Source organism: Cydia fagiglandana, chromosome 24 (assembly GCF_963556715.1).
Source record: "Cydia fagiglandana chromosome 24, ilCydFagi1.1, whole genome shotgun sequence".
NCBI classification, from domain to species: Eukaryota; Metazoa; Arthropoda; class Insecta; order Lepidoptera; family Tortricidae; genus Cydia; species Cydia fagiglandana.
The window spans coordinates 1,694,373-1,720,259 of NC_085955.1; the positions used below are offsets into that span (position 1 = coordinate 1,694,373).

Below are 25,887 nucleotides of genomic sequence, written 5' to 3' on the forward strand. Positions count from 1 at the left end.
TTGTACAACAAGAGATCAAAGTTTGATATTTCTTCGAGTGCTTATTTTGAGTCCCGTGTAAGCGAAAGATTCTATAATATACAATTTAGAATCTTGAGCGTAGTAAGGGATTCAAAAGCGCACGAGATATAAATAACTTTGATCTCGTGTAGTACACAAAATGTTTCACCCTAAGCAGTGAGAACATACCTAGAGGGACAGAGATAATAGAACCCAAGTATATCGAACTTGTACTAGACCCCGCATGTTGAAATGACATTTGACTATAAAGGTCACTTGAATGACATTTTGTCCCACTCAGTGAGCAAAATGCGATTTTGCTCACTCATTTTGTCTCACTCAGTGAGCAAAATGCGGTTTTGCTCACTGAGTGAGACTAAATGACTCGGTGAGCAAAATCGCATTTTGCTCACTGTTTTTAAGAAGCAAAGTATCCTTGTTCGAGCTGCTGAGGTGAAAAATAATTTACCGTGACAATAACTCTCTATTTCAAATTCTCTTTGTCTATGTCTATAGATACAGATATCAATAGTTTTGGTTCAGAATTGCAGACGGCGCTACAAACAAAATAGTTACAAAATATAAGAATGGCTCTTTTTGTCCAATGTTATATTATTCTTTGTCTAAAAAGTCCAAATCGAAACTTATCCAACCTCTTTTCTTTCCCCTAAAAATCGGCTGAATAAAAACATTAAAAAGTAAACTGATCTTCCGTCATTCTCGCGTCATTCTTTCGTGAAAATCAGTGGAAATGGCGATCGTCCTAGCATTACTCTTCATCAAAGCTTGCGCCTGCATAACTGTGCCGGTTATACTTATAGACCCACAGAGCGTTTTGCATCCAGACATCTCTAAGAACCCCTTCAAGGATATGTCATCCGATCATTTCGCTGCTATCGCTCTTGACGCAATTCACAAAGGCGACGGCGTGCTCATTTTCGTTGAAGAAAAACTTAGCGTTGAAGACATTTCTTCTAGAGATAAGCTTGGAAGTCCGTACTGTAATATACATAAGAATTTTGTAGAAGATAACGCGAAATATATGCCAAGAGTTATAGAGCCTTTTAGGACTTTAGAGAAGGTTTTACCTCCGAGAAAAGATAATGTTATGGCTGCTGCTAATTATTTGAGATTGAATGATAGATTGAATTATCAGTACATACATTTTGAGGAGGGTAAATTCGTTAATGAAACTAGAATACAAATGCTGAGGCGCCATGATGATTTTATTAAGGATGCTTACACGAATTTTCGTTCGAAGCGTAAAGGTAGGTTTTTATGAGTTTTTCAAGAAATGCGCTAGTTTACCGTCCGGTGTCCACTTGACGGATTAGCAAATAATACATTGCATTTATAATTTGCTACTTGTGGAATATAATTTTAAGTAAATCGATAAATTGTTTAGATATTAAGGGCCCCCCCACATCTAGCGTCTTTCGAGCGTCGGCGGCTGTCGGCGTCTGGTCAGCGCTATGGAACATGACGTCGCTGCGTAGTTGCGTCGACGCTGCGTCGACGTTGCGTCGAGCAGCGGCCATAGAATTGTAGACGCCGACGCACGAAAGACGCCAAATGTGGGGGGGCCCTAAGGATTGTAATAAGTCCAAATTTTTATACCTAGTATTCAAATTTCGTCAAGTGGAGGAAAACTAGCACAATGACCCTATCTCGATTCTATGGTACTCCTCATTACACCCCATTATTCGATTTAAGCTGAAAATTTACATACCTACAGCCAGCAGCAGAAGTTGCTAAGCGGGCGAGGTGTTCAAAATGATCTTGACGCGAATTAATTCTAAAAGAATAAGATCGTGTCAAGGTTAAAAGCTTTTATGATTCTTTTTTGTCAAAAATCTCTTGTCAAAAGAGTCTTGTTTCAGTGTCAAGTATAAGTGATCATTTGATCAAACCCTTAGATTCTAAGGGTCAATGTTTTTTTTATTCCAGGGCCAATAATTGCCTTTTACACGGGCAAGTCCAACCCCATGCTGGACCCGCACCGGAAATACAAGCGTCCCAGCCCCAGCAAGCGGGAGTCGCCCTCCGACACGATCATGTTGGTGACCGACCAGGCCCTCATCCGGCTCTCTGGTACGTATATTAGCCACGTTGGATTACGTTGGACAATGCTGGATAGTGCTCGACGATGATGGACGATGTTGTTAGCAAGTCCAAGCCCATGTTGGACACCGACCGGACATATAAGCGTCCCTGCAGCCTTAGCAAGCGAGACACGTCGGCCGACACCATTGTTGGAAGCCCTAGCCTTCCTAGCGTTGAGGGGCTTTTTCATTAAAACTCCGATGTATGTAGAATCAATTGTGTATTTCTTCAAAGATACAGCTTTTTCCTAAGCGTACAAAATGTCTGCCGGCACCGTGCGTTCTTGACAGGGCAGAGAGCACAGATTATAAAGGGCAGTAAGCATACCCGAGTTAAAAAAGATTGTAAATTCATTAAAAAACAAAACTAGTTCAGGCCACGATAACATACCGCTACCAGTCATAAAAGCTTGTTTTGAATACATCGCGGAACCTCTTGTTCATATAATAAACTTAATTTTAGAATCGGGAATCTTCCCGGATGATTTGAAAAAATCTTTGATATTACCATTGCATAAGAAAGGAAATAAAGACATAATTAGTAACTACAGACCCATTGCGTTATTACCTTCCTTTTCTAAAATTGTAGAAAAAGTAATCTATAGCAGAGTTGCACATTTTGTCACTGCAAACAACGTAATAAACAGCAACCAATTTGGATTTCAGCGAGGTAAATCCACTTCTCTGGCAATATTTAAAACATTCAAGTATATTTGGGATGCAGTTAATAACAAAAAACCTTGCGTTAGCCTCTTCCTCGATATGAGCAGGGCGTTCGACTGCGTAGTCCCATCCATCTTATTATCACAGCTAGAACACTTAGGTATCCGCGGAAATGCGTTAAAACTATTTGAAAGCTACTTTACCAACAGGAAGCAAGCGACTATTATCGATAGTTATAATATAGATTCAAAAACTGTTGAAAAAGTACAATCAGAATATAAAGCTGTAAATCTGGGCGTTCCTCAAGGCAGTATCTTAGGGCCTCTTTTATTCCTTATTTATGTCAATGAGTTACCAAATATTATTGAGGAATTATGTGTAATGTTTGCCGACGATGCAACAATCTTATTCTCTGGTGAAACAATAGACGATACTTTTTGCACAAATATTAGTAACACTGTAAAGACAGTCGTCAGTTGGTTAAAATCAATAAACTTAAAAGTAAATTTAACAAAAACTAAACTTATGCAGTTCCGGAACTGTAAACAATCTCCGCCAAATTTGAATGTGATGGAGTCAGGCACTTTGTTAGAAGAAGTAGACAACATAAGTTTTTTAGGTTTAACTATAGATCCTCACTTGACCTGGAAACATCATATAGAGAAGATTAATAGCAAAATTTCCAGTCAATGTTACGCATTATCTATATTATCCGAAACGTGTTCTGAAGATGTTGTTATTAGTGCGTACTACGCAAACATATATTCTCTATTGACATATGGTGTCATATACTGGGGTAACTCCGTAGACGTGCAGTCAACATTTATTTTGCAAAAGAGGTGCATAAGAACTATCTATCGTATGAACTACAGACAATCACTGAGAAATGTTTTCAAGGACAAAGGTTTTCTAACTTTAACTGGCATATATATATACGAACTCTGTAAATTTCTTAAGAGCAACAAGAATTATTTTACAACATTAGCTTCCCTCCGCGACAACCTCCGCTCTCAATATAAGTATAACTTAAAACTGCCTCTAGTCAATAATAAAACTTACGATAAAAGCACATATATAACTGCCATTCGCGTCTTCAATCAGCTTCCAGATGAATTAAAAATGTTAGATGACATAGAGTTTTTGCGTAGTTTAAAAAAATGGCTTATTAAGAATGAATTCTATTCTCTCAAGGATTTCTTTGAATTATATTCTTCATGAATCATGATACTGTCTACTCTGTACATATAGATATAGAATTGAATAGAATAATATTTGTATGTGTATAATAGTTATGTGGTTTCTAGTTTTAAGTTAGTTTTAAGTGTCCATTGTATACCCGAGTTGGGTTACCGTTGAAACTCACATGTACTAAGTGCATAATACCTCTGTAACACGGTTGTACAATAAAGAACTATCTTATCTTATCTTATCTTATCTTAAGTATCTAGGTACTGCCACAGATAAAGAAAAGTGCGGCGCTGGCACAGTGGCGCCACACCATCATGTTGATAACTGATGAGGTGTGCTCATCCAGCTCTCTGGTACGTATATTAGCCACGTTCGATTACGTTGGACAATGCTGGATAATGGTGAACAATGATGGATGATGATGAGTAATACTAGACTTCTACACGTGCAAGTCTAACCCCATGTTGGACACAGATCAAAGATACAAGCGTCCCAGCCCCAGCAAGCGGGATTCGCCCTCCGACACGATCATGTTGGTGACCTACTAGGCGCTCATCCGGCTCTCTGGTACGTATATTGGCCACGTTGGATTACGTTGGACAATGCTGGGTGATGATGGACGGCCTCTGGCGATACTAGTCTTCTCACGTGCAAGTCCAAGCCCATGCTGGACACCGCTCGGAGATATAAGCGTCCCTGCAGCCTTAGCAAGCGAGACACGTCGGACACCAATCATGATGACTGATCAGGTGCTCATCCGGCTCTCTGGTACGTATATAAGCCACGTTGGATTTCGTTGGGCAATGCTGGATGCTGAACAATGATGGATGATGATGGATAATACGAGTCTTCTACACGTGCAAGTCCAACCACATCGCGTCCGTTCCGTAGCGGTGCGCGGCAACTGCTACTGCTACTACTGGTAGAGAATGCCTTATGGCATTAAGTCCGCCTTTTGTACTATAAGATTTTCTTTTGTGCAATAAAGACTAAATAAATAAATTAATCATAGGGGTTCCAAAATGTACTTGTAGCGACGCGACGAATTCGCGGAGTGAGCCACACCTGCCAAAGGCGAACTTATAACTTATCCCTTTGTCTTTGATTGTCTTTTGTTAAATAATTAAATAAATATTTTTTGCAGAAGTAGTACACCACGAAGGGCCGAAACGTACGCACCTGGTCGGGCCGCGCGCGTCCACGCGCCGGTTCGCGACCCGGCGCGCCTCGACGCGCGTGTTCTACGATGGAGACTTCGAGCTGGACTTCAACTTCGAGTATCTGCGGGACGGCTGGCTGCTTGGTAGGATAGTCTAATGTTTTATAACTCTAGATACGTTATTCATAGGGGTTCCAAAAGTGAAATGCTTTTACTGTCTGCAAAGAAATTCAAAAGGTGTATGTGAAGTCCCCAATCCGCATTGGGCTAGCGAGAGGACTATAGCCCAAGCCCTCTCGCGCATGAGAGGAGGCCTGGGCCCAGCAGTGGGGCGTATATAGGCTGAATTATTCTTATTATTATTATTTGTACTCCATTTTGGGGTTCGCGCGTCCACGCGCCGGTCGCACGCCGGCGCGCCTCGACGCGCGTGTTCTACGATGGAGACTTCGAGCTGGACTTCAACTTCGAGTATCTGCGGGACGGCTGGCTGCTTGGTAGGACGCGTATATGCGTTTTTGGCATTAGCAGTGGAAATTCACAACGACGGCACATACGTAAAATTAAGTTTTAAATTTACCTCCGACGTTTCGAGGACTATGATATCCTCGTGTGAATTTTTATCCCGTTTCATATAATATGTGTAATGAGCACTTTCAGCGCATGAGTATATATCTGAGTGCTTTTAATATACACATATTTACAGCAAAGGGAAGTGTATAGAGGCCTAATGTCATAGTAAATTGTGTAGGCACAGTAAATACTGCCTTCTTTCGAACCGTGATTAAACTGTCGCCACCTAGCGGCCATATCTGTGCTGATCGTAACAGACGCGTTTTGTTAGGGAGTGAGTCTTCTGTACCTATAGGTCAGGAAATGAATGCTCAAAAAACATTGTAGAGGGAAATGCTAGGAACACAATTTATGACTCCGTAACTTTGTTTGGACTAGTTAGGAGGTGAACATATCAAAAGTCCCCGGCTGTAGCCCCGGTGCTGGGGGGTAGAGGGGGGTAAGAAGGTCGAATTTTTCGGTTTTTCATTGATATCTTGGAAACTTTCAAGAGCGGGTATCTCATAAACTATTCATGATATCGAAAAACTTGACTGGATAAAACTTGTAACTAATTTTATCAGCTTTTGGTTTGTCTTAGTAGTCATGTCGCTAAGACGCAAAGTTTCCAAGATATAAGTGAAAAACCGAAAAATTAGACCTTCTTTCCCCCCTCCACCCCCCAGCACCGGGGTTACGGCCGGGGACTTTTGATATGTTCACCTCCTAACTAGTCCAAACAAAGTTACGTAGTCAAAAATTGTGTTCCTAGCATTTCCCTCTATAACTTCTTATTGCTTGGCCTACTAGTACTATTATTTATTCTGTGCCGATGATGCCAAAAATGCGGGGGTGCGCGGGACGAGGTGAGCGTAATCCCGTGCCGTGATTGGTCCGTTCAAAGACACGGACGTCACACAAAGACACTCTCGACTCGAACATGGAGTAAAATTACCGTATGCGTGGCAGAGAGGGTAGCGCGACTATGCTCAGTCTGGAGGATGTTTTGTCTGTGGCTTACACTGTCTGCGAAGAAATTCAAAAGGTGTATGTGAAGTCCCCAATCCGCATTGGGCTAGCGAGGGGACTATATAGTGCCATGCCTTATGGGAAACGGTCGCAGAGATAGTTCAGAGCCGGAAACCGCTACCAACTTTTAGTATGTTGTTGGGCATGGCATTGGGTCTCCAAAACTGCCGGGAGACGGCGGCGCCGGCCATCTACTTCAGCGGAATGACGTCATCAAAATGACTCCCGCTTCGTTGCGAATATTGCATACTGCACCCAAACTATGCATAGCACATACACGTGTGGGGTATTAAATGAAAGCCAATTAAATAAACTTTATTTTATTTATACAAAGTGTACCAAAATATGCAACAGTTTAAGAGAAATTTACAAATAAATAAAAATTACGTAAAAATATATTCGATTATTTGGGTTTTACAACCAAACCAAAAGTCGGACGATAAAGCAATGTACTACAACATTAAAGATGACATCTCAAGCCATACATTGATATCAATAAAATCAAAATTGGACCAAATATGTGGAAATTATGCATCAAAATGTAGATATTTGCCCATACAAATGCATAAAAGTTAAAAAAATCCAAATTGGTCATTTTCAGGATAATCCGCATAAGCTTCTAGTATGTTATTAGCAATATGACCTGGATTCTAAAACTGCCGGGAGACCATCTCTGTTGTTCCTCAGTTACAAATAATGACGTCATATAAATAATCACTGCCGAATTTCGCAAAATGTAAATTATAGCTATACCACGAGTCTCACATACACATGTGTTACATGTAATGAAAGGTTATTAAATGTATTATGATTCACCTAAACATTGTTTGTAAAAAAAATGTACGGTTTCAGAGCTAGAAACAACGAAATACCACTTTTTATGGAAAAAATAGATATGTATCAATTTTATAGCTAAACTAAAATCGTCAAAAAATATTTGCGTATAATACTTGAAAAACCAGTTATTCAACTATATATCACAATTTAAATTTTACATTTCCGAGAAATACTGTGGAAGTTCTGGAACAAAAACTAAAGCGACCCAACAATTCTACCTTAATGCGCTCATATTATGCAAAGAATAGTTCTAATTATCGAGTATTAAATGGATCAACATTACATAAAATAGATGAAAACGACATTTTCGAATGGAACCATAATTAAAAAAATAATAATTTACTAGATAAGTAAGCAAAATACTGTTTCTTTAAATACCTAATCTCCTCCTTTCAAAATCGGTTAAAATGTAGCTTTTGTGACCTGGGCTACAAAGACAAATAAATTGACACCTAATTTATCAAAATCAGTTCAGTACTTTCATGCAAACGGTACCTACACATGCACGCATAGATAGCAAATTCTGCCGTAGTCCGACAAAAAATTAAAATTCAATAATTAGACCTTTACTATTATGGCCTGGCGTGGCTTGGCATCTAACGTTGAAACCCTCAGGCCGTAGATGTTAGCAGACCAGAGGGGTGACCTGTATTTCGGAGGATCAGAGGGAAAATTCTGCCAGCCTTCTCAGCTCAGCCTTGAAACCCTTGCACCACTGAAGATTCCACTTTTATAAGAATACCCAACTGGCGCGAAATGGCGCAGAATAGGGCAGAGTGACGCTCTTTTGTGTCAGAGGTCAAGATCCTCTTTGGGTCACTGAGTCAGTGATGTATGTATGTATGTATGTATAAGGCTAATCGAGGCTTAAATATATAATTATGTATTTTTTACATGAAACAACTGAACTGATTTTGATAAATGAGGTGTCAATTTATTTGTCTTTGTAGCCCAGGTCACAAAAGCCACATTTTAACCGACTTTGAAAGGAGGAGATTAGGTACTTAAAGAAACAGTATTTTGCTTACTTATCAAGTAAATTATTATTATTTTTTAATTATGGTTCCATTCGAAAATGTCGTTTTTTTTTGTCGTTCATTCATTTAATACTCGATGATTAGAACTATTCTTTGCATAATATGAGCGCATTAAGGTAGAATTGTTGGGGCGCTTTAATTTTTTTTCCAGAACTTCCACAGTTTTTGTCGGAAATGTAAAATTTAAATTGTGATATATAGTTAAATAACTGGTTTTTTAAATATTATACGCAACATTTTATTGACGATTTTAGTTTAGCTATAAAATTGATATACATCTACTTTTTCCATAAAAAGTGGTATTTCTTTGTTTCTAGCTCTTAAACCGTACATTTTTTTTACAAACAATGTTTAGGTGAATCATACTAAATTTAATAACCTTTCATTACATGTAACACACATGTATGTGTGTCTCATAGTATAGCTATAATTTACATTTTACGAAATTCGGCAGTGATTATTTGTATGACGTCATTATTCGTGACTGGGGGACAATAAAGATGGTCTCCCGGCAGTTTTAGGACCCAGGTCATATTGCTAATAACAGACTAGAAGCTTACGCGGATTATCCTGAAAATGACCAATTTGGATTTTTTTTACTTTAATGCATTTGTATGGGCAAATATCTACATTTTGATGCATAATTTCCACATATTTGGCCCAATTTTGACTTGATTGATATCAACTCGGAGTAAATATTTATGGAGTAGAGACGCGCACTAATTTCTATCTGAAAAATTCTGTCGTTTTTGGCGCGGGGGACGAGGTAACGCACACAAATAATGTTAACACTAATGCATTTTTAGCATACGTCGCTACACACGCACACGACAAAATTATCAAACACTAGCAAAAACTATATTCACACAAGTACAAGAACAAACACAGACAACCCTGTCCGTGAACGAGATGACGTCAGTTCTAAGTAAACCTAGGTAGTGCGAGGGACGCGTCGATAATTGGAAATTAAACGAACTTACCTGTAAGTGAAGTTCTATTTCAATTATATTAGCTGCACAAACTTCGAAATGATAATTATTTACTTGTAGTAGGCGTAATATCATTCAGCCTCTGGCCATGTTAAGTATTCAGAGTACCTAAAATTTTAAAATTTCTCAACGAGAATTCAAAATTTTGTATCAGATTTCTGAACGCATAGTCGCGCCCCCGCGCGCGCGCCGCTTCTGTCGCCCTCATTTAGTTTAGAGTAACAAGCCAAGACATAATACTTTCACTGCCAGTGACCCGCTACCTAGGCAGGTTCTCTAGTCTTAGGCGCTTGTCGCTACAAAGCGTAAAACGCATATTATCAGCTTCGCTCGTAGCTCGCGCTGGCAGTGAATATGCCAACTGATATGACAGCTTGGCCCGCAACTCAGCAAAGCCAATATTATCTTAAACTTTGACAGGGATTTTTCACTATTAAAATCCCTGGTTGTCTCAGGACAACGCGGGTACTGGGCGGGAGGGATTATCATTTCGAAGTTTGTGCAGCTAATATAATTGAAATAGAACTTCACTTACAGGTAAGTTCGTTTAATTTCCAATTATTATTACGCTGCACAAACTTCTTCATGATAATTATTTACTTGTAGATGTTTAGAGATAAGTATTCAAAGTTTGTTTTGGCTTTGTATTACTTACAATAATGAAATCAATGATTTATGATTTAATTTTTAAAGTAGGTACCTTTTTAGTTATCATCAACTATTTTCAGTATATATGTATATTTAGTTAACAACATTATTTAGAGATCTAGTGATCATTATAGATATAGAGATCATTATTTCATCAAACTGCCTGTCATATGATAATTGAAACAAAATTAATTTGTTTCTTATTAATAGGTATTTCATTAATAGCACCAAGTACCACTTAAAACTCAATTATTATAGGACTATCAAAGAAATCAAATGTTAGCATGAGATGCAATTTTTAACGAATTCAACAACTATAAGCAACTCTTGATAGTGTGTTGCTGCTTACAACCTTTGGTAACACTTATTTTCTCATTAATTAGATAGTAGGATATATCTTTATATAATTATTAGAATTAGATGGAACTATGATTATGAAATTGAGCAAAATTATTAGAAGTGTAATGTTTTTGTAACTCCTAAACGATTTTTCTGCTTGTCAGCCTGAGCAGCCTTGTCAGGCTGCGCATAATGGGTTAAATGAGTGGTGGGATTAAAAAATATCAACACCACTATTTTTTAAGAGTAGGACTTAGTCCATCTACAAATCGTTTAGGAAGAGATTTTTTCTTTGAAATAGACATAGAATTTTATTGCTTGAGATGTAGTAGGTACTTATAGAAATTAGGAGTTAACATGCAATTTTGCATGAGGTTTTTGAAGGCAATAATATATAATCACTAACAATTTTATAATCTACCATCACGAATATTATCATTCATTTATATATAGCTAACCAATGTTTAGCTTAAGCAACCTTACTCAATTTCAATTTAGTTTTATCTTGAAAAATTAATTTTGAAGGTAGCAAAGGTTACTGTAATTTATAAAGCCCATAAAGGTCTTTATCAAAAATCAGAATAAAGTTTCATATTTTATCAATTTGAGGGTTTGCACGTTGCGTATAATCACAATGGCTAATAAAAGAAATAAAGTAATTTTTTACTTTTTCTGTCTGTACCTAATGAAATATTTTCATTAGTTGGTGACATTGTTGATAAGTAATTTAAGACTGATTAAGGTATCAGCTCACACTTTAATGTTGAGGTGGGTGTAATCTAAAAAACGTTCTTCCTAAAATGTTCAATTGTATCATTTGAGGAGAGCCTATTCCCCAATAAAAACCCAAGAACAGATTTACAGAAAATTACACTTCTATACCTAGCATAAGTAATGCTATTAAAACGGCAAGCACTTCTGGAACAGATACCATAAAATAATGTAATTATTTTCACAAAATATACACCAGTATTTCAAGTGTTTAGGCATCATGTTGCTTGACGGTGTTGGGCGCAAGGGATTACACCATACTGTTGGCCTCACCAATCAGAAGTTCCTCCTGTCTCCTCCTCCTCTTCCCTGCTCGTTCAGAGATGGCTGATGACACTCCCCGGATAACACTGGGATAACCATGTTGAAACTTGAAATCGGTTAATAGAATAAGTTTATTTAATTGAGAGCTGGGGCTCTACTCTTTACAATTATATGTAACATATACTCATAAATATTTTGTTAAACTGAGTAGTTTCAGTGACCGTGCCTTCTGGTTTTCCTATAACTTTAATACCTTAGATTTCATTTCAAATTAAAGAAAAGCATAGATAAAATAATTTTTATATGCATGAAAACGTGAAAGCATCTACTTATGTAGAAAAAACATCTGGGTTACTTCACCAGGATATATGTATAGCGTTCACATATTTCGTCTGCACGGCTACCAATAACTCGATAGGTATATGAAGTTGCAAAATGTTGCAAGACATTTCAAATTTGTATTAAAACTTTGTATTAACTCTAAAATCCCCAGTTATCACTTAATAGCTTTATAGCACAAATATATCATTTAAGTAGAATATTGTAATGTCTTTTTTCGCACCACTGCAAAATGTTCCTAGCCATAAAAATACAGGATTTAATTTCACCTATTCAGTTCATAAATAATTGCGATAGCTGTGTTGTCAAGCTGTGCTCTCAGAAGCATCTCACAATCTGTTAAACCGGAAAGAAAGTCTTTAAACATAAAAGACCACCATAAGCTGAACAAATTTAATGTAATATATATTCTTTTTGACTCCTTCCATAATCCAACAGCTAACTCATTCTAATCTGCCGCCCCAGCGTGTCAATAAACTATTACTGTAAGTAAGTAAATATCTGCAGAAAGTATATTTATAAATCTTTATTTTAATGAGCCACCAAAAAATGTCACACTAGGTTTCCTTAAAATATATTGAATTTAGTATACTTAAGTATGTATTTTTGTCTTTTCAGCTCTTTAACCCTTAAAGCGTTTGTGTAAACATACAGATAGCCAAACTTATCCTATAACTATACAAACAACCAATTTATATTAGCAATGTACCAATTTATAAAGGGCTTTATCTTTTGATTAACTTTGAATTTTTTCCCTAGTAGGTAAAGAAATAAATCTATATAGTAGCCAGCTTTCTGAGGTACTAAGAAGCTAGTTCCATTTGATTATAACTCCACATAGGTAATGGTACCAAGACTAAAATTAAGTGTGTCCTGTATAAGTACCTACATAGTATAACATTTGTTATAAGGAGTATCAACAATAGATATATCTATCATCTAAACAGTCTGTGTGTGTATGTGATCTTAAACACTTCATAAAAGGTCTGGCACATATATCTAGCTAGAGAGATATCTAGTTTAATAGTCTAGGTATGTTAAGACTAAAAACTGAAATCTCATCTTTCCACATGAAACAGATATGTTTTCTACATTCAAGAAATCAAGTAAAACATCTTGGAGCTAGTGCTCATTTAACAATTTTGTGTTCTTAGTTTCTGGCAATTTTAATATCTTGTTAACTTAAAACCGCTCAGTTGCACTACCTAAATGTGCTTATATATTAATATATGGATCTTGCCTATAGGTACCTATAAAGTGAACATGATTTTATAAGGTCATCATAGGCATATATTTGTACACACAGTATATACCTCAGTCACATATTTTTCTAGTATTCGACTATCAATTTCACAGAAGTGATCATATTTCGGAATACTTGTAGGTGTTGGCACAGATAAAAAAGGAACTTTGTATGAGATAGACCGGACAAAATCCTTATATGTGAAAAAAGGTAGGTTAGGTACATACAATTAAGTAAACCACAGCTTTTAAGAATTTGTTCTAAATGAACACAGGCTGTTGTGATGTCGCTGTGTGCGACCACTGTGGCGACCACATTGTGACTGCAGAGAGGAAAGTCTTGCTCTGCTTCCTCTTCCTTGCTTTTGACCAGGGGTTTTTGTATATTGTTATGTTTAATAAATACTTTATTGTATGAAACAAATACAACAGCAAATCATACGTTAGAAAATATGATTGGTATTTGAGCCTTTGAAGTTTAAAGTGCCAGGCTTACGGGCTGGGCTGCCGGAGTTTAAACTTCTTCTGCTAGATTTTCTTAAAACATCACTTGTCAACAGCATGTTTAAAAGATTTAATAAACCTCTTATGCCATTTATTATGATTCAGTATTTAATTTCAAAAAATGGACAGAATCACTTAGAAGTGACAATACCTTCTTATAGCTGGTACAGTACACAATTTTTGAGAGCTAAATCATCACAGTCAGAGAACAGGAAACTTTATTTTGTACCATTTCAATACTTAGCCTCGTTCCCCACTGGCAAGAATCTCGCCAGCTGTAGGTTAAGTCTGTGGGTTCATCTTTGGAGGACCAATAATTTCTTACAGCGCAGAGTAGTTTTTTGTAATCTTGTCCGGGTCATACTTCTTTTATAATGTTCTTAATTATTTATCTGTAATCAAACAACAACACTATCCTATAAGGATTTTTCCTATAATATCCAAAATTCTGGTGCGTCCCTCCGACAATGTCAAGGTTTGCTCGCTTAATTCTTCGCTTGCTGACATTAGAATAAGTAAGTACCTTCTTAATTTCACCTACTTGAAGATGAGTATATATCAAGAGACGGCCTAATCTGGCATACCACATGATTAACTCATTAGGTTAAGAGCGGTGTCTAGTCTAACACGCCACAAAACCCAGTAGGTAAGTTTATCTAGCAAGACTTGTAGGTGGCTTATAATGCACCCTATTATCAGGTAGGAAATGAGCAATGTCTCAGTGTTGTTGGCAAGGAATATGTGACAATATCCCCTGGCTATTGGCAGTGAACGCACCTAGTGTAGTACGCCAAAGTTGCCAAGTGCGAATATCAAACAGAGATGTCTAGATTAACACTCCAAAATGATTAGCACAGCCATTTTATGCAGTTAGAAACAGAGAATAGCGCTACAGAATGCATATGCACATCATAACCAAGTACAGTCAGCAACCAGTTGGCTAGTTATAACACTCCAACGCACAGCACTAACACCAGATAAAAATAACTTAAACAAATCATATTTTTTACCTGATTATAATTAATGTTCCTTTTCGGAATATTATGTGTATTAAATAATTAACCGAATGCTGGCACTATTGGAGAGCGAGGCTTACATCTGGATACCGAGCGATATCTACTTCTCTACGCCGCTGGCGGAGATAGGGATCTAGATGATGCAGAATTGCAGACCTAGAATAGGTTGAAGACCATGATCCATCGATCGGTATGTAACGCGTCTGGGCCTTTTCCAACGAAAGGACGCCGTATTTGGATTTGAACGCGTATGCTCTTGAATCTTCTCCAATCTTCTTATTTTTTCTTCTATTCCGCAATATTGGTAAATAAGATATACTATTTTATTTTCTTCTTTACATATTTCGTCCTTTATTTGATATAAATACTTTTTTATTTTAATAGGACGTAATGGCCGCGGCTGCATGAAAAACGTCAATGAGGGCGACAGAAGCGGCGCGCGCGCGGGGGCGCGACTATGCGTTCAGAAATCTGATACAAAATTTTGAATTCTCGTTGAGAAATTTTAAAATTTTAGGTACTCTGAATACTTAACATGGCCAGAGGCTGAATGATATTACGCCTACTACAAGTAAATAATTATCATGAAGAAGTTTGTGCAGCGTAATAATAATATTGTCGATGCTTTTATCAATTATAATAATAATACAATATCATGTCTTTGTACCAGCATTTTACTAACTTTCAATTTTTGTATTGTTTAGATGTTATTTCTAATAGTGTGTCAATTTGTTTAGGGCCAATCTTGCAAGCTGATATATACTGGAGTCAGTTATGTAACGCTGCCATACATGACCCAAAAAAATTTTATTAAGCTATGAGCTTCATCACATCTGATATTTGAGTAATTCTAAGCATTTCTAGCCTAGAGTGGGGGGGAGGGTGGGGTACAAAGAGGGCCGCCACCGGTCATCTTTAAAAAAAATCTATTCTGATCTTGGTGGATACTAGGGCAAGTTTGGTATCATTTTCGTATAAACCAAAGACGTAGAATTCATTGCTGATATTTGTTTTTTTCAGTTTCATAGTAATTTTACAAGAAAAACGTAAAAAGGTGAAAAATTTGGTTGGAGATTTTTGCTACCCGGAGCCGAAACTACAAAAGATAGAAAGTTGAAATTTGCACACTAGACTACATTTATAAAGTGTACAAGAGATGAGAAGCAATTTTGAGAAATTCAACCCCTAAGAGGGTTAAAAAGGGGATGAAAGTTTGTATGGGGTTTAAGTTTTATTTTAAGCTAGGAATTTGAAACTTCGTAAAACGATATATTATTAAAATAAAAGAAAACTAATTTCAGCGTTTTTGAAAATTCATCCCCTAAGGTGGTGAAAAAGGGGTTGAAAGTTTGTATGGATATCAAAAAATTTTTCGAACGCGGGACTTGAATCTTTGTATTTGGGGATATTATTAAAAGACAGGAAAAGTAATTTCAGCGTTTTGTAAAATTCATCCCCTAACAGGGTTAAAAAGGGATTGAAAGTTTGAATCCATTACAAATCCGAGTAGACACACATTTCTTATTGCCTCCCAGGCTTGAAATGCTTAGAATTACTCAAGGAACATATGTGATGAAGCTCATAGCTTAATAAAAAATTTTTGGGTCAACTTTATAACTGCTTCCGCTAATAGAATGATTTTTTATTATCAGTTCATTAGTTAATATTTTACATGTTGGTTTACTTCTGAAAGCAATGCAATATACTATCGAGCATGCAGATCTGCATGATGACAGAGATGGAACGCGGCCATAGGATGTCATTTAAGGGATATTGAGTAGGGGATAATTAGTATATATATTAGGGTGGAGCGCGCTTGTATGGAAAAAAATTTTTTTTCGTAAATTCAATTCTAATAGTGCGGAAAAGTTGTCTTATGGTGAGAGTATATTGTGTGATTTTTTTATATTTTTTTATGACGTCATCTTGTGCCTCCGCATCACCTTCAAAATATTTAAAGAAGTGGAAAAACGTGACACGTGTGTAACCATCAAAAATGATATAAAGCTTTATTTCCTGCCTAAATATTTAATTATACAGTTATTGTAAGCACCTAAGTAAACAAATATGGATTAAAAATATAAGTACCAATTATAAAAAAAATATATTGCTTGATGAAATGGGCCTTGAAAATCCATTACGGGCAGCATCAACATCGCTAAAGTGAAAATAACCGAAATAAAAAAATAAAACATGATATGTATGTATTGATTATTGTATATCATAAAAATATGTTTTCCTTCTTCGATATTATCCATTTCCCAGTTAAATAAACCATAATAAATGGTTTCAAATACCTAAGAAGAAACCACCAACACTACGTGAGTGCAAGCAACTTTTACTCTCATATGTATGTGTTAAATATTGTTTTCCTTTTTTTTTAAAGGGTTCTTACTTTAGATAAATATGTATTGGAATACATTTAGGTGTTAAAAGAGTTTTTTCTTTTATTTTGAGTCCATAAAAAGTTTTGCAATATATTTGAAGACTACACTCTTCTCACCGTATAACCCACTTCAGGACGACAAGATATTAAACGTGATTAATTACAATTTAAGTTATATACAACGACAAACTAAGTGTCTTCTGAAACAAAAATAATCAACTTTGATAAATAATTCAGAAACAATATAATTGTGTACCTATTTATAATATTATAATCAATATTTAAGGCCAAAGCGATATATATCCCTCCTCCACTTAATCATCAGATAGAAAACTGGAATTCGCAGGAATTTCGTCAAATTGGTATTTATATTTTGCAATAGCATGGATTCACTTTCATCGCTGATATAATGAAGACATAAAACATACTTTTTTACCACTACTTGGTCAATTTTACTATATTTCAAATATACGTCATTGCAGTGGATATCGCCCATATTTGACTACTGGTATAATCAATAATTACTATAGAGGTGAATGTCTGATTGAACTTTTTATTCACCTAAAATAATAACTTTAAATAAAAAAGAATAATTAATAAGTAAAAAACCTAAATTTGTCATTTTCAGTCCAAATAATCCTTAAACAAAGTTGGTGCTATATACAGGACAAAAAATTTTCATACAAAAGTTCATTGACCTTGCGGAGGCACTTACTCCCTTTTAATAGTAAAGTCGTCATAATAACTTCTTATCTTAAACCCTAAAGGCAACTTTTTATCACTATTAGAAATCCAAAATCCAAAAAAAATAATTTCGCTCCACCCTAATATATATCGGCGGTAGATCGTTAAATCGGGCATATCGAGATATTCCTAGGCATATCATGAAACGCCGCCATTTAATAATCTGCCTTTTGCATTTTTTGCCACTGCTAGTGCTGCATTCTATGTGGCATTTGGAGCAGAATGCGTAGATACTAGGTAGGTACTAAAATCATACGCTACCCAAACACGTACTATAAGTAGGATGTCAAGCCATTTCAATGGTTATCATTTGCTAAAATTTAGGACATCCTACTTATTCAATATGCCTAAATGTTGAGGTTTGAACGGTATGGCTGGTTGTCACTAGTCAGATCATGACATGCCGGCGTTTCATGATTTGCTTAGGAATATCACACCTTGAAGTTAGCACGATATGGCTGGTGGTCACTAGTCATCATGACCATCTGTATATTATTCATTATGTTTATATCGATTTTACCGATTTTGGTTTTTATGGTGTCCCATCACTAATATTGGTACGGTGATACCAGAGTAATAAATTAAAAGTGCCTATTTATGGAAAGTGACAGCCGTAAATACCTTAAATTAATAATATATTTGACATGTTAAATAAAAATATATAGCTGGTCAAGCAAATCTTGTCAGTAAAAAAGGCGCGAAATTCTAATTTTCTATAGGACGATATCCCTTCCCGCCTACATTTTTCAAATTTGCCGCCTTTTTCTACTGACAAGATCTGCTTGACCAGCTATATGTAGAAACTAAAGGAAAAATTAATTTTCAAAAAATAGTCTATCGGTAATTTTACGTTATTTAGGGGTTGTGCACAAATCACGCGAGATGGTTTCGACTACTTTTTGATCCCCCGTCCCCCTTTTCTTTATTCTTATAGATCTATTAATTTGATTAAATAGATTAGGTTGATATGAAACTAAGGTGTTATATGAAAATAATGTGTTACATAAATTATATAACAAAAAGCATAGCAAATAGGGCATATTACTGCAATGTTCTGCCGCCAGAGTGTAACACTAAGCTAGCTAGTAAATTTTCTCTTTTCATTTTATCGCTCAAATATGCAATAGTGATAGAGAGGTTAGATAACGAAATTTAAATTTTATTGTTCCGCGGCGGACCACCAGATTGTGATGAATTGTGGTAGTCGCGCCCCCTACGCAGAGTTTCGCATAATATTTCCTATTAGAAATTCTACTCGTACCTAATTCATATTTAGAAAGTCTTCTTTAGAATTACCCTAAATTAGATCTAATTTCATATCACTGGTATCACTGTCAGATTGACAATGTTTTTTAGTTATTTGCAAAATTAATGCACTATTTGATAATATTTAGATGTAATAGTACTTAAATATGATAAGAAACGTGTTCTTTTTGTAGACTAGACGTTTCCGATCTCATTTTGCATGAGAAAATGCTGCAATTCGGCATTTTCGGCTCCTATCATTCCGCTTAGACTGACGTTTGCTGAATGGCGTATGACGTGTGGCAACTAGTTTTATATAACCTCCTTGACCGGCGGCCGCGATCTTTTTGCAGAGGGGAACGCCTGTTAATGGCCGCTCCATAGATATTTACTCCGAGGATATCAACTTTAATGTATGAAGAAGACGTCGTCTTTAATTTTGTAGTACATTGCTTTAACGTCCGACTTTTGGTTTGGTTGTAAAACCCAAATAATTGAATTTTTTTTACATCATTTTGATTCTTTTGCAAATGGCTCTTAAACGGCTGAATATTTTGATACACACTGTATAAATGAAATATAGCATATTTAACTGGCTTTCATTAAATACCCCACACAATTATGTGCCATGCATAGTTTGGGTACAATATGCAATATTCCCAACGAAACGGGAGTCATTTTGATGACGTCATTCCGCTGAAGTAGATGGCCGGCGCCGCTGTCTCCCGGCAGTTTTGGAGACCCAATGCCATGCCCAACAACATACTAAAAGTTGGTAGCGGTTTCCGGCTCTGAACTATATTCCCATAAGGAATATGACTAATATCCACTATTTAGTTCATACATTAAAGTTACATAATAAAATATGATTAAATTAATTAATTAAAGTTAATTACCATTTAAAATATTAATTTTAATTTTTAATTTTAATAGTGTCGAAAGATGTCAGTGAATTTACCGTGGCTACAAAGTTTACTATGACAATAAGCCTCTATACACTCTATTCTCTTTGCTATTTACAGACAGCGTTGTCCTATTGGAGGACGGCGAGGAGGTCGGACGAACGCCCATGGGCGTCGGCGCGCCGTACGACTGGTCCTACTTCTGTTCCGAGCCTCTCATTATAGGCAACTCGAGGGACAAGAGCTATGTCACCATATCCAAGTATCAGGTATGTGACGCATATGTGCGTCATGTGTCACGACTGGTCCTACTTTTATTTTGAGCCTCTCATTATAGGCAACTCGAGGGACAAGAGCTACGTCACCATATCCAAGTATCAGGTATGTGACGCATATGTGCGTCATGTGTTACGACTGGACCTACTTTTATTTTGAGCCTCTCATTATAGGCAACTCGAGGGACAAGAGCTTCGTCACCATATCCAAGTATCAGGTATGTGACGCATATGTGCGTCATGTGTTACGATTGGTCCTACTTTTATTTTGAGCCTCTCATTATAGGCAACTCTAGGGACAAGAGCTACGTCACCATATCCAAGTATCAGGTATGTGACGCATATGTGCGTCATGTGTTAAGACTGGTCCTACTTTTATTTTGAGCCTCTCATTATAGGCAACTCGAGGGACAAGAGTTATGTCACCATATCCAAGTATCAGGTATGTGACGCATATGTGCGTCATGTGTTACGACTGGACCTAATTTTATTTTGAACCTCTCATTATAGGCAACTCTAGGGAGAAGAGGTACGTCACCATATCCAAGTATCAGGTATGTGACGCATATGTGCGTCATGTGTTACGACTGGGCCTACTTTTAATTTGAGCCTCTCATCATAGGAAACTCCAGGGACAAGAGCTATGTCACCATATCCAAGTATCAGGTATGTGACGCATATGTGCGTCATGTGTCACGACTGGTCCTACTTTTATTTTGAGCCTCTCATTATAGGCAACTCCAGGGACAAGAGCTACGTCACCATATCCAAGTATCAGGTATGTGACGCATATGTGCGTCATGTGTCACGACTGGTTCTACTTTTATTTTGAGCCTCTCATTATAGGCAACTCGAGGGACAAGAGCTTTGTCACCATATCCAAGTATCAGGTATGTGACGCATATGTGCGTCATGTGTTACGACTGGACCTACTTTTATTTTGAGCCTCTCATTATAGGCAACTCGAGGGACAAGAGCTTCGTCACCATATCCAAGTATCAGGTATGTGACGCATATATGCGTCATGTGTCACGACTGGTCCTACTTTTATTTTCAGCCTCTCATTATAGGCAACTCAAGGGACAAGAGCTATGTCACCATATCCAAGTATCAGGTATGTGACGCATATGTGCGTCATGCGCCGTATGACCGGTTCGGCTGCTCGTTTGCCTACTAAATCATAAAAAACGATAAAATACGATTTACAGGTGGAGCCTCTGCAAATCAACTCGAGTTACCTAAAGTTACAAGAGCCAGAAGATGGTGGTGAACCACAACCACCACCACCACCACCACCTGCAGATGGTGGATCAGACAAGACGAGCTTCACCAACACTCAGAGCTGCGGTAACTATGTAAAACACACTCACCACGTGATCTGGCCCCTGTTTCACCAACGTGACAGGTGCGACGAATTGTAAAATCACTGTTGCTGACGTCACAGGCATCCATGGGCTACGGTTACCGCTTACCATCGGGCGGGCCGTATTCCTGTTTGCCACCATCGCAGGAGAAATATCTGTTTTTTTCCGATATAATAAAGTTTTTTTAAATAATACAATGATGGTGGCAAACAGGAATACGGCCCGCCCGATGGTAAGTGGTAATCGTAGCCCATGGATGCCTGTGACGTCAGCATGTAGTGTATAATAATGTGGTTATACTATATATTATTGTAATCTCAAGCTAGGTAGGATGTGAGGCAGGAAAAATGATGCCTTTAATCGATTCTAATAATTAACAGAAATAGTGCCTCGGATAAGATCTGCCGTCAAACGTTGGACTATTGGAGTACAAGGGTCCTCTTGTTATTCTAACCTGATTAACGGGGAGACTTGGTAGAGTGTTGAAAAGACACAGCCAAATATCTGTCATGCAATTTAATATACTTCGCTAACTACTTACAATGCACTCCGCTTTAGGGCGGGCGCTGCTCAAAATACAATCGGTTTCTATGAACCGTCGGCGGTTATGGGGTGACACTATAGTAAACCTTAATCTACGATCGCGAGACGGACGAGACGCGGGGTTTTGGCCAAAACCTGGGATAAAAGTCTAGTGCACTCACGGGTACCGAACGTAGATCATCCACAGGCCCGCTGGTATTTAACGCAGCAGGCGGATCGCTGACGGTGGGCGGCGGGCGTTCCTCAAGCTCCGGCTTTGGCAAGCCCGGGCGAGAACAACCCGCGGCGCTCGGAAGTTCCACAAGAAGGACCCGCGCGATGATACCTTGGGATCGTCGGACCGCGGCAAGGCTGTCCGACACACGGCTCGCGGGTCAAGGCCGTGCCCTACGGCTTGATGGTGGCGCCAACATGACGCGCCTCGGAGTCGACAGGCCACGCAGGTGAAGGGGAGGCCTGTGTGAAGCACCTCGGGTTCGCCGGGCTGCAAACTGCGCCCTGCGGTGGAAACCAGCGTCCCCACGACGCTCAGCACATCAGGGAGCGCGCAACGACGCTTGGAGAGACACGGCCGTCGGCCATGCTTGCGCTCGCCGGTGGCACGGAAAGCACTCGGTGGGCTACGCCCTTTTCGCGCACAACACACACACACACGGCGCACTTTACATATATCCCAATCTTCCACCGGCCAGGGCAGGCGGCGGAAGGGGGCGAGGCGGTTTATTTCGATATTCAATTAGGAGCTGTATAAATGCTAGCGAGCCCCAATTCCAACTGACACATCCATCACCAATTCCAAAATACCCCAGCCCTCCGTTTCGATCCATATCGACGCATCAAACGTCAAACCAACTTAAACCTTTTCCAAATCAAATGACTCTCGAAAAATATCAATGCTCATTAATACTTGTAATATTTTAAGTGGTTAATAATTATTACTAATAATTATATTTTTATCGTACGTTTTCTACCTTGTTTCATTCAGAATACCTTTCTTCCGAAGCGGTAACTAAACGCATAATTTATTTTCTGACAGTTGTCCTGTCAAAGATTTCAACCCATTGACACCGTCAAAATCGTCATTTATGTTTCATAAAAATTCCGAAAATGATTCTAAAATACGAATTAAATTAGGATGTGACCTACTTGGGCAGTTAGGATGGGTCACGAGGATCACTTTGATATACGTGAAGCCAGGTTTGGTCCAGCAACCTCTGCACAATCTGGGTGACAAGTTCCGTTCAAGTGGCATACTCTTTGGACTTGTTTCTTCGAAACCAGTTAGCCAGGAGGCAGGATATGTTAATCAACCTGCGGCCAAGAAGGTACGTTACGGTTTTACCTAAGTGTCACACTGTGGTGTATGTTATTTTGTTGGAAATGCGACAGTCATGTTGTACCGGTTATCTTGTATGGAAAAGTATGTATTTATCCTAGGCAAATATGTAGCATCGCTACAAGCAACAGTGATTTTACAATTCGCCGCACCTGTCACCGATGTGAAATTGGGGCCTGGGTACCGGCAGAGTATCAGTGCCTCGCAATCCTCGCATGGTATAATAATATACTCCGCCTGGTACTCTCTTGGTTTTCGTGGTCATGTGACTGACACAAGCCTACGTCATCATTCGACACCGCTATATGATAATATGCGACAGCATTATACACGGTGTAACATGAGTAAACCGAATAATTTTAACAGCGTATTCCTGATCATATTTAAAGACAAAAATGTCCTATAAACTTTTTTGATATTCGCCTAGTTTCAGAGATATTATTAATTAAAAAAAAAAAAATAAGTTTTTATTGTTACATAGTGTAAAAGGCCTTTTTGATGGTGATATTGCTGGTATGGGACGTATATATTCTAAATATCCTTATTGATAGATGTCAAAAAGTGACAAGTAACACTTAGCAAAAAGTAGGTTCTACGAAAAAAAATGTAAAAATCAATTTTAAGTGATAAGTTTACCAATAACATTTATTTTTTATGTTTGTACATACATTCAAAAATAAAAAAAAACAAAAAAAAAAATTTTTTGGCGAAATTGACCTAAACTCAAATTAAATTTTTTACTTCTTTTGAACTCAGAAATGCGTGGTTAAAATTATTCGGTTTCCTCATGTTACACCGTGTATATAGCGGCCATGTTATTGTGACGTAGGCTTGTGTCACTCTGGGAAGAGAAGACCATGTTTTATTAGAACATGGTACCTCGCTCGAAAGAGCGAAGCGTATAGCTGACTCGGCACCTTTTTGATGTTGCTGCAATGCACACAGTGTAACCACTGCAAGTGTTTCCACTATTCCTGTCGTTGCTATATGTCTCGTTCGTTTTTTAGGGTTCCGTACCCAAAGGGTAAACGGGACCCTATTACTAAGACTTCGCTGTCCGTCCGTCCGTCCGTCAGTTGAAATTTTCACAGATGATGTATTTCTGTTGCCGCTATAACAACAAATACAAAAAAACAGAATAAAATAAAGATTTAAATGGGGCTCCCATACGACAAACGTGATTTTTGACCAAAATTAAGCAATGTGGGGCATGGTCAGTACTTGGATGGGTGTCACCTGTCACGTTGGTGAAATAGGGGCCTGGTGACAGATGGACGGACAGCGGAGTCTTAGTAATAGAGTCCCGTTTTACCCTTTGGGTACGGAACCCTAAAAAGCAGACATTGTCACCTACAGTCGCAAACCTTTCATTTCTTTTCCACCAGGCCATTTTGATTATGATACGGTTTTAAAACCCCCTGGCACTGACATAAATAACCGACTTGGTTTCACATTACATCTCAAAACTTTTTTGCAATAGAAGAATTGCATTGCGAGACTTGCATATTTTTACATGAAATGTTTTTGATGGGATAATCATTACTCTTGTGCTTGCTTACTTTCTTCTTCTAGCCGGGCATGGCTCACTCCGCGATTTCATCGCTTTGCAACAGGTAGCTACAAGTACATCCGTACCACGCCAATTTTGGCGGCTAGCCATAAGCCGCGCGTGGCGCTGTCGCCACCTAGCGGTCAAATCTGCCCTAATCGTAACAGTCGCGTTTTGTTAGAGAGTGAATCTTGTGTACCGAGTACTATTATTTTTTCTGTGTTCTAGCATCATTCTATTGTCCCCAGGTACCAATTTCAACTGTCACATTCTAGCTGGTCTGTTCGTGGCGTTCTTGGTTATAAGCATCACGTTCGTCGGCATCACCGTACTGTACGACTGCAAGAGCAACGACCGCATGGACGACCCTACCCAGAAGCCTCTCGTTATAGTTGCTCAGTTTTAGTTGCGTAGCTGTAGTGCCACGTGACGCACATATGCGTCATAGTGCTGTGTGAACAATCAAAACCAAAAGCCTCTGGTTGTATAGGTTCAGCTGAAGTGACGTAGCTGTAGTGCCACATAACGCATATGTGCGTTGTAATATTATAGGCTTGCGCTAGCAACGACCGTATAGATGACACTAACCAGAAGCCTCTTGTCATACTTGCTCAGCTTTAATTGTGTAGCTGTAGTGGTACATGACGCACCTGTGCGTCACAGTACTTTAACTGCGCTAAAAACTAACGCATGGACGACCTTAACCAAGCCTCTTGTCATAGTAACTTTAATCGCGTAGCTGTAGTGCTATATGACGCACGTGAGCGTCACTTTGTATGACTGCGCTAACAATGATCATTTACAGTATTTTATTTTCTTTAGCTTACGATATTGTTAAGATTATTTTAGGTAAAATGAAATTAA

The 25,887-nt window shown here is 38.1% G+C and overlaps 1 protein-coding gene and 1 long non-coding RNA gene across 2 annotated transcripts; one reads left to right on the forward strand and one right to left on the reverse strand.

Moving 5' to 3' along the window:
• The first annotated feature begins 751 nt into the window (after nucleotides 1-751).
• LOC134676578 (V-type proton ATPase subunit S1-like) lies at nucleotides 752-25,429 on the forward strand. The gene is made up of 6 exons (XM_063534969.1): nucleotides 752-1,268; nucleotides 1,948-2,091; nucleotides 5,098-5,256; nucleotides 20,077-20,225; nucleotides 21,440-21,578; nucleotides 25,272-25,429. Exons 1-6 carry the CDS (start codon nucleotides 752-754, stop codon nucleotides 25,427-25,429), a joined length of 1,266 nt encoding a protein of 421 aa, XP_063391039.1.
• Nucleotides 12,297-15,077, reverse strand: LOC134676135 (uncharacterized). Its single transcript, XR_010099878.1, has 2 exons — nucleotides 14,674-15,077; nucleotides 12,297-14,055 (listed from the first exon to the last, which is right to left on the reverse strand). It is a non-coding gene; the product is annotated as an uncharacterized LOC134676135 (long non-coding RNA).
• Nucleotides 25,430-25,887: the final 458 nt, after the last annotated feature.